At 38.4% G+C, this 10084-nt stretch overlaps 1 protein-coding gene across 4 annotated transcripts; it reads right to left on the reverse strand.

The window, feature by feature from the left end:
* Positions 1-1651: 1651 nt before the first annotated feature.
* LOC109172088 (histidine kinase 5) lies at positions 1652-9628 on the reverse strand. Of its 4 annotated transcripts, none has more exons than XM_019321261.1 (14): positions 9515-9628; positions 9038-9144; positions 7424-8306; positions 6805-6861; positions 6252-6479; positions 6070-6163; positions 5767-5973; positions 5254-5384; positions 4807-4856; positions 4291-4652; positions 4069-4172; positions 2985-3779; positions 2396-2572; positions 1652-2137 (listed from the first exon to the last, which is right to left on the reverse strand). In XM_019321261.1, exons 3-14 carry the CDS (start codon positions 8144-8146, stop codon positions 2000-2002), a joined length of 3066 nt encoding a protein of 1021 aa, XP_019176806.1. In that variant the 5' UTR covers positions 8147-8306; positions 9038-9144; positions 9515-9628; the 3' UTR covers positions 1652-1999. The 4 variants fall into 4 exon arrangements, with proteins under 4 accessions (XP_019176806.1, XP_019176805.1, XP_019176804.1 ...); XM_019321260.1 differs by having other exon boundaries at positions 9038-9154; XM_019321259.1 differs by having other exon boundaries at positions 9038-9628.
* Between the last annotated feature and the right edge of the window lie 456 nt (positions 9629-10084).

A 10084-nucleotide genomic window follows, 5' to 3' on the forward strand; every position in this document is an offset into this window, starting at 1 on the left:
TATTGATAATACCAAATCTAGTAGTGTACACTGTTATTGGAGCACAAAAAACTTTAAAAGTAGAGATGTCAACGGAGCGAGGCGTGACCCTGACTCCATTTATAATTTATAGAATAGATTAAAATTTTAAAAAACATTCATATATATATATATATATATATATATATATATATATATATATATATATATATATATATATATATATATATATGTATGTGGAGGGGAGCTGAGAGTACTCTCCATCCCCATCCCCGTTCTCAGTGGGAAATTAAAAATCCCTCCATCCCTTTCCTCGATTTTCTATTTTTATCTCCGTTTCCATCTCCAATGAAGTGGGGAGTCGAATTCCCCGTTAGGTATAAATACAATTGACATCCCTAGTCAAAAGTATTTGGTCCTTGTTTATTTAAAAACATTAGTTATTTAATTATTAGTCGTTATACATAGTTACATACCATGGAATATTCGTATTTTTTTTTTTTTGAAAGTCAACCAATGTGGTTGTATTTCTAGAAGAGCTGAAATAAAGTCAGGTGGGACGACGGAGTCCCAATACATAGGTGTAGTAAGCTCAAAAGCAGTAGAAGCTAACGCGTGTGTTAAAAGGTTCTGTAATCTAGGTACAAATAAAACTGAGCACGAACTAAAGGTAGAGATGCAAAGTTTGCAACTGTCAATAGCATAACCAATATATGATCGAGTTGTGGTATCTGGTGCAGATAAGTAGTATTGTAGCGTCTGACAATCCATGTAAAGTTGTATAGATTGTTCTCCACAATCTTTCAGCCAAGACAAGGCTTCCTTACATGCAAATGCCCCGACCATAAGTGGGAAAAAACAATTTGGAAGGGGAGCGCTAAATGCCGATATATTTTGATTGTCGGCGTTGAGGAGTACCCCTCCGACCGTAGCCAAATTCGTTCCATGTTGAAATCTAGCATCCCCATAGCATTTCCTCTGTGGCGCTGTTGTGCCGAGGAGTTGTTCGGGCGGCAGTGACAATGGAGGCGGCATCTGTCCGGCGGGAGGAGTGGCATCGGCGTTGTGGTCGGACGCTGCTTGAACGACAGTAGGGGATGTATCGGTACGGTCCGCAGCTGTTGCAAGTATTTTCCTCGGACTCGGTAAACATGCATCCCATACAGCTCCGTTGCGTGCTCTCCAAATATGATATAAAATTGCAGCTGCGTACATAATTCCAGTGGAAGGTTGGATTGAGTCCATATGGAACTTGTATAGCCACACAAAACCAATGAGTGCATAGTGTATTCATTAGAGATCCCACACATGGCACACATCGGGTTAACCTCTACTCTCTTTATAAGCAAATTGTTAGTAGTAGGAAGGACATCACTTATAGCTCTTCATATAAAGGTTTTTCATTTAGGTAGAATTTTAATCTTCCATAAAGTGAGTCATTTATCAAAGGTCCCATTACTATTAATTCCAAAGGTCCCATTACTATTAATTCCATATTCCCCAATAACGCATCCGTAGCCATTCTTAACAGAATAGCAACCCTTAGTATCCTCATGCCAATACCATATATCTTCATAATCTGAGGATATTGATAGCTTCAAAATTCTAGGCACATCATTTATGCTCAACAAGTAAAAGTGTAAAACAATGAACAAGCCCCTAGCAACTCTAATTAATTCAAAGCTTGAGAATTATTAGTTATTAATAATTGGAAAAGATCCAAAGGTATTATTTCTAAAGTCACATGCGAACAACATTAAATTTTACATGCGACTTTCCTTCATTAATCTTCACACTTTATTAACTATTAAGTGAACATCCTCAAAAATTTTGCATCTTAAAGTTGTTGCCTACCCTACAGGCAAACCTAACACAAGGAAAAAAAAAAAAAAAAACAAGGCCACAGATCAACAGATATGTTGACAAAAAAGGAACTGATGACACAAGCATGGTACACTACATTGTTTACAAAACTTTCCTAACATGGTAATTTCCTGTACAGATCATATGCTTGAAAAATTTACAGGCGATGGCGCTGTGGCAAATACTGCTGGAGGCATTCTTTCAACTTCTGAAACGTCACCGGCTTTGATACGAAGGAGTCCATGCCGTTTGCAAAGCACTCGTCTGCGCTTTCTGACAATGCATTGGCCGTCATCTGTAAATGGCTCGATAGTGAGATCGTGTATGGTGTCATGAATCATACAAACGAGAACAAAGATAAACAATGGAGTACATATAACTCAGGGTTCTAAATTTTATCAAGGAAATGCAAAAAAGAATTGAATGTACTGTACTGTCATAAGTTGTGTGGACATGTTGTTTCCTCTTAACAAAGTGCTCGGTTTGGGACACGCTAAAGTAAATAAAACGCGAAAGCATTAATTAGAAGTTAGTCATAAGTTTGAGTGCTTACTGCAATGATAGGAATTCTTCCATTTGATGATTTGGAATCTGGAGTTTTTAGTGACAAGCTTGAAGAAGGCACCTCCTCGACTCCAGCAGTCCTGGCGGCATCCCAATTACCCGTTTCTTCAAATGATCGGATAAGTCTTGTGGCTTGAAGTCCATCCATTACAGGCATGCATACATCCTGCAAATCATGAAATATGTTTGTGTATGGAAAGGATATTCTCAAAATGAAGGTTAACTTCATGCAGGAAAAACGTCATGATTCATCAACTCTGAACATGAATCCTTTAGTGCACTAGGTAAACCCCGCCTTGTGACCCTAGCCGACAAAGGACCACAAAGGGCTAAACCAGCTTAGGTTGCCCATAACTGACCGGCTCAAACCAAGAAGGCAAATAGGTTGCTCCCATTGGGAGTTTAACTTGTAACCTTGTGATTACCGAGTTAATAGTTTGACCAACTTGACTGGGGTTGCCCCTGCATACCCTCATTTAGTTTATATAGACAGCAAACCGTATTGTGTCCGAAATGCAAAATAAGCTGCATTCTACTCATAAAGAAGTATAAAAGAAACACAATATTCCGAAAATTACCATTAGAATAAGTTCATAACTGCTGCGTTGAACTGCCCGCACAGCTTCTACTCCGTTATTCACAACGTCAATCTGATGCCCCAACTGCTTCATCATTGATTGCGTTACCATCACATTAATTTTACTGTCTTCTACTAGGAGGATTCTAGGTTTGGGGGCCGATTTCGAAACCTCCTGGTTGTTGCCAGAGGAGCATGGAGAATTTCCCTCGGGCTGTCTTTTTTCTTGTACAACTGTTTTGATGTCCTCGTCTTTCCTTGTACTCGTGGAATCGGTTGAATAGGAAGAGTGATGATGGCGGCATTGACCATTGCTACCAGAATCAGCGTGTTTGTCTCTTTCCAACGTGCTCGGGTTATCAGAATGTGAGCTGTGCCTGAAAGAGCTTTCGGGGTCAGACAATATGTCAACATCTATGACCGAACAGGCATCTTCTACCGATCCCATATCTTTCAGCATAACGCTATTAGCGGGGAAACTGTAGGAGTTCTTTGGCAATCCATTGCAACTATGCAAAGTATTAAACCCAAAATTATTCGGTGACAGCTTTTGGGCCCTTCCGGAACCGTGGGAAAATAAAGAACCCAAAGTACGCGGTTGGAACTGGAAGAAGCCAGAATTCGCATCGTCTTCATTTGCATCAGTCGAGGTGTCATGACTACCCATATCAGACATTTCATCGTTCTCATCAGAACTTTCGCACAACGGTGAAACCTTGTACGGTAAAACAAACGTGAAAGTAGAACCATGGTGTTCTTTGCTGGACACCGTGAGATGGCCACCCATGAGCTCAACCTGTGCCAAAAACAGAATTGAAAAGTTCACAACTTAATTCAATATTTTCAAGAACCTATCTCTATCTCTCTCGTCAATTTTCCCGTTTTTATATTTATCCTCTATTCGTTCTTTTCTTCTTTTCACTTTTGATTTATTTATTCTTTTGCTTTGTATAGAACAAAGAATGTAAAATGTAGAGATTGCAATGAAACGGATTTTGCAGAATCGACTTAAAATGATAATCTAAAATTTTGCTCAAAGTACAGATGCAAAAAGGGACAAAAAAAATGTTTGTCATCGAGATTACCAGCTGCTTGCAGATTGCTAAGCCTAGTCCAGTCCCGCCATATTTTCGAGCTGTATCTGCACCAACTTGCATGTACTTTTTAAACAAAGTGGGCAAAGCGTTTTCTGTTGAACAAGACAGAACGCTAAGTAAAAAAAATCTAGCAATACCATAAGAATCGAATGAAGCTTAAAATGAATAATTTTTTTTTAGAATCCAGTGAGGTCAAGAATATGAGGATACCAGGTATGCCAATCCCGGTATCATAAACGTCACAGCATATCCACACGGTTTTTTCCTCTTGATCAGGATGGGCGTCTACATCATCATCCAAAGCCCCACTGCTTACTGAATGGTTGGACCCATCTTTATGCATCTGATTTTCGTAAGTTCCTTCTCCATCCTTATAACTAAAAGAGGCCGTTCGGTCATGCTTCCCATGAGACGCTGACAAACACCTATCCTCTTTCCAATTGTTTGACGAACTTTTCAGGGAATCTAAAGATTGCTTCTGATGAGATCCCTGTTTTGCGCCCAAAGATGGCTCGGGAACCACATACAGTTTTATACCAACTTTTCCTTCATGAGTGAATTTAATTGCATTGCTGCAGAAGATAAAAGCACAGGTTGAGCACTTAGAATAATTGGTAGATCTACATCTCAATTTAAGCCAGTGCATTCAACATGAAACTAAAAATCAGAGATTTCAATTAGCTGAAAATGCAATACTAGGACTATTTAAACAATCGAACTCTGTACCTGATCAAATTGGTGAGAATTTGGCGAATTCTAAGAACATCTCCAATGACCTGAAATAAATACAATTCTTTGAGTAAGATTTCAACCTCATAGACCAAATAAGCAAGTGGTGTTTCCTTTTTCTTCTAACTTAATTCAGATTCTTCTCTGCAGATCCATGCCTATTCGATATTTTGGAATAGATACCTCATTGAACTATTTATCTCGCTATTTGGTGATTGATTCATATAGTTACCTAACCAGATAAAAGGCTAAAGAAGTGAACTCTCTTCGAGTGGCTACCAAAGCAGATATTTGCTAATGGGAATTCCCTCCTCAGAAGAACCTTTACTCTTTCTTTTTTTTTTTTTCTATGTGGTTTAGAATCAAACAATAGTGGATGAAATTCATCATGCTAACTTGTGAAATATCTTTGAGAAACTTGGTGTGTTATATTCAAGTTCTCACCTCTGTTGGGACATCCTCTGCGACAAAACCTTCTAAGGTCAGTAGTTTCTGCAGTGATGCAGCTGCGGTTTGCAGCACATGTTTTACTACCTCTCTTGGCCTGAACTTCGTAGCTTCCAATTTCATTACCCCTAAAGGACAAAAATAAATAAAATAAAACAAATTTCAGTTTCGTGTTATTCAAGTTATATCAAAAGCAACCTTCGTTTTTTCAATTCTCAGTATACTTTAGTTTGTAACATAAACCACGGGGAGGGGAGAGAGAGAGAGAAGGAAACTATGGAGTTATTCTGGTCTTTTGAGGATAAACTACCATTTACTGCCCATTCTCATGTATTTTCCAATAATTTTTTCTCATTGGGGCACAATGTGCGAAGCGAAATAATTGCTGGAAGATTGATTACTCTTCAAAAGTGTACAAAGAAAAAAGGCAATGAAATTGGAAGAAATATCATATATCTTGGAATTCTTTCATGAAAAAAGAAACGATTTGGAAAAGGGACCATCACCGACCTGACTCAACTTTGGAAAGATCAAGGATGTCATTTATCAGTTGGAGAACCAAATCACCCGAAGACAACATGACATTTACAAGTTGGCGTTGATCCTTCTCTAGTTTAGTGGTGGCAAGAATTTCGGTCATGCTTACAACACCTGACAAAGGAGATCTTATCTCATGGGACATGGTTGCAAGCATTTGTTTTGCCCGCATTGTTTCCTCTGCAAAAAGCAAATAACTAAACTTTAGAGATAATTCCTTTCCGCTTTTTATTGCACACAAATCCCATAAAAAACTCGGATGAGAGATGGGTGAACCTGTTATGTGGATTGTTCTGTTAAGTTCGGTTTCCTTGGCCTTTTGTACAGCTATCTCCTCGCGAAGCTTTGCCATCTTTTCTCGTTTTCTAACCTGTACCATAATCATATTAGCTTTACTTATCATCAGTTACAAATAGCCTTACGCTTCAGAGGGAGAATATTCTGCATTTCAAACTCGCCTGATCAGTTACATCCATCCCCATATAATTTACACCAATAGTCTCCCCGGCCTTGCTGAATACTGGTTCGACATATATTAAAAATGTTTTCGATCCAAATAGTTCTGTCTCAAAGGTAATCTCCCGTTTTGCAGGCAACCCACGTTCCAAAACTTCCTTTTTGAAATCTTGGGACTCCTTTACACCAGACCCGGAAAAAATCTCCACGTCTGTCTTGCCTATTATATCCTGAAAAAATAGGTGAAGAATGCATATTCCAGGTTCAGCAAACAGTGCGTTTAAACGCCAAAGAAATTTTCGTAAAAATACAACTGGCTATTAAAATAAGAACATCATTCTGTAAATATGATGATTGATGACCATCATTGCACTATAGAGCCAATTAACATGCAATAAACATTTTCCACTTCCATACTTTGAATCGTAAAATTCACTCAAAATTTTCAGAGGCAGTGAAGTCCTGAAGTAAAGGACCTCATTGGTCTCCATATACTTAGGGAAGGGCATCTTAGGAAGCCAAATATTTCAAGGATTCAATATAGCATTGGATTACCTCCTCACGCAAACTTGGGAAATGATTATAGATGAACCGATAGCGCAGCTCCTTATCCTGGAAAAATAAAAATGATCATTGAACTTTAGTCCCGTCAAGTACGACACATCAATACAAGATTTAAATAAAGAAATATGTTTGACCTAGATAACCCATGTGTTATCACAAATGATTAGGTTCATCTTTCAATCACACCTTGTAAATATTTTCAAAGAAAAATCATCAGATTTCAGTAGTATTTCTATATTTTCTAAACTTTTTTCTTTGAGTTAATACCTCCAATGGTCCTCCGAGTATTAGGGGTTTACCAGCTGTGGTCCTTCGAGTTTTAAATGACCTCCAATAGTCCTCCATGTTTTGAAAAATAACCACCCGTGGTCCTAATTCTTAAAATAACCCGAGTTTAAAATGACCACGAGACGTCCTAAAAGGACCACGGCTGGTTATTTTTTAAAACATGGAGGACCATAGCTGGTAAACCCTAATATTCGGAGGACCATTGGAGGTATTAACTCTTTTTCTTTTATAGCTTTTATAAGGTTTATACCTCAAAGATCTTTACAAGGATATTACATCATTGCTTATGTTTTTGATAAGCATAAGTTCAAGAGGAACATACCTGGTGACCAATGACAATAGGTGCAGTCTGAAGAACAAAATGCAAATAGTTATCTGCTCGCTTTAAAACCTGCGATAGTTCTTCAACAGGGGACGACTGGCGTTCAAGTTTCTCTATGCTTTCTTGCAGTTTCTCGAGTAGTATATTCTCCCGCTCAATACTTGCTGCCAACAGTTTTTGCAAATGCACGGCCCGCTGCTTCCAGTATATGATGCTATCATACTCGGCCTCTATTTCCAGCTTCTCGGCTTGAACTACCACATCTTTTTTCCTCCTCGGGATATCTTGATAGATGTATTTTAAATCCTCGTCCAATATGGAAACAGGACGCTTATCACCCCCATATCTTTCTTCCTCGAATCGATGTTGCTCCAGTATCTCCAATTTTTTGAGCTCGGATTCTTGCTGCTGCTTGCTAAGATAGTCGAGCTCTTCTCTCAGCAACCGTACAGCATTTGCCTGCTTATACTCCCAATTCTTTACCAAGTATGCCAACTGAGAAGAGCCTTTGTCACTATAGTCCGTAAGCTCCATGAGACGTTGGAAATCAACTATAGTCGTCGTCTCCTCGTTTATTGTAACCTCCTCCAGCATATCTAGGTCGGCTCCCGGCTGTTCAATATTGAATTGTTTTCCCGCTTCATTAATATCTTCGGGCCACATTGAAGACAGGACTTCAATGTCCATTTCTTCAGTATGAGCATTCTCCATCTCAGATACCATTTTCGAGTACCACTATATTGCATGCAAAATCTGATAAATCAAACCGCTAGTGCCAGTGCTTTCATGCCATTGTTTGTCAGAAAAACTCATAAAAGGAGAAATATTGGAAGAACGATAGGTAGGGTGGGTGGGTGTCTGATGGAGACAACTCGTGCAGGATCTTCACACAGAAAGACCAAAGACAAAATCAGCCCGAGAAATTAAGAAAGGATAGTTCTAAAGTAAAGATTTTGATACATCAGTTAATTATCAAGAAAAGCGTTCGTACTTGAAAATTAGGCGATATTTATCAACAACAATGAAACAAAACGCTTTCTTAAGACTTAAATCAAGCACGAATATCTTGTCTCCCAATACTTTTACATTGGGATGGAGCAAACAGGCTTCTCATGCAACCAAGATGCTAGAAAGGCCACAAAAACAAGACTTGCAACCAATACCTCCCATTTCAAGAAATCGTAAAATCGAGCTGAATCTTCTTCCTCTATGATCTTGTGATTAGGGGACTCTGATGCATATGTAAGCGCCAGGGAAGGGGGGTTACTAAAACTTCCACATACCCAAAGTCAAAATTCTCAGGCCACCTCAAAGTATTCAAATTTAGAAAACACATAAAGGAAAGATATCCATTTTAGGGGTCAAGGCATGGAAAAGGACAGCAAAAAGGTAGGAAAAAGAGTATCTCTTGAATCCCACACTCAACAACACAGAAACAGAAACTCAAATTTCATGAAAAAAAAAACACACAAATAAACTGAACCAATATGGAATAACTCTTATCCCCAATTTAACCAGTTTGGAATAGAGTTCAGCACAGCAAAGAATGAGCAACAAAACAAAACTGCAACAGTGAAATAAAAGCTTCAAATCCCCAGATTGATAAAAACTCACCAACTCATCAAATCAGCAATTCAAGCTTCCAATTCAATGAGTTTCTGGAAAATGGGTTTGGGCAAGAGTTCCAATAGCCCTTCTTCTTCCCCCTTTTCACCTTAGATCTGAAAGAATCTGCTGGGAGTGCTCAGTCAAAGATAAAAATAATAGGGGAAAAGAGTTTGGGGCATGTGATGAACATGAGAGATAGTCCAAAAGGAAAAACAAAAAAATTGAAACAGAAAAAATAAAAAAATTTAATTGAGGGAGAGAAACTCAAGAAGCCATGTGCAGGTTTGAGGTCATCCATTAAATTATTGAAGTTTTACAGATAGAAAGGATACAAAGCATATATATATAAATGTGTTGCCTGCTAATCACATTTCTTCCCCTCCATTTTTGCAATTAAATATGAAATGCGTGTGTGTGTGCATTGTTAGTGCGTGTTTTAAGGTTAGATTCATAGTATTACTACAAATCAAGTATTCAACTCACGTTACTGGAACCTTGCCTTAACCCCGCCCCTCTTCTTCCTCTTCTTCTTTCTACTTTCTCTCTCTTTCCAGATTGTTTTCTCGCTGTATAGAATTCAGCACATGTATGCTACTATATGTTCATATATATATATATATATATATATATATATATATATATATATATATATATAGAGAGAGAGAGAGAGAGAGAGAGAGGTGGCATTTTTCCCTCTCTTTCTCTCTCTACAGATAGAAACGGTATTTTTAAAAGGAAGAAGCCAGGGTTTTGCTCCCCGCCCTTTACGAGGTTGACGTGTTTCGGACTCTGTGACTCCCTTTAGGCATTGTATCCATCGCTGTGTCCCTTCCACGCTTCCCCTTTTCATGGTTTCCAACAAGTCAAATAATGCACCAAGTAATAAACCCACCAATTTCGGACAATTGGTAAGCGGACTGTTAAATAGTTATCATTATCTAGAGATTTATATAATAGTGCGTAAATTTTATTAAGAAAATTTTGCGAGACGGACTTATTTGAGAGAGTGTTGGTGAAAATTGAATATGTGGCCTTGCGAGGCTAACTCAATTA

This window comes from Ipomoea nil, unplaced genomic scaffold (genome assembly GCF_001879475.1).
Source record: "Ipomoea nil cultivar Tokyo-kokei standard unplaced genomic scaffold, Asagao_1.1 scaffold0382, whole genome shotgun sequence".
Taxonomy (NCBI): Eukaryota; Viridiplantae; Streptophyta; class Magnoliopsida; order Solanales; family Convolvulaceae; genus Ipomoea; species Ipomoea nil.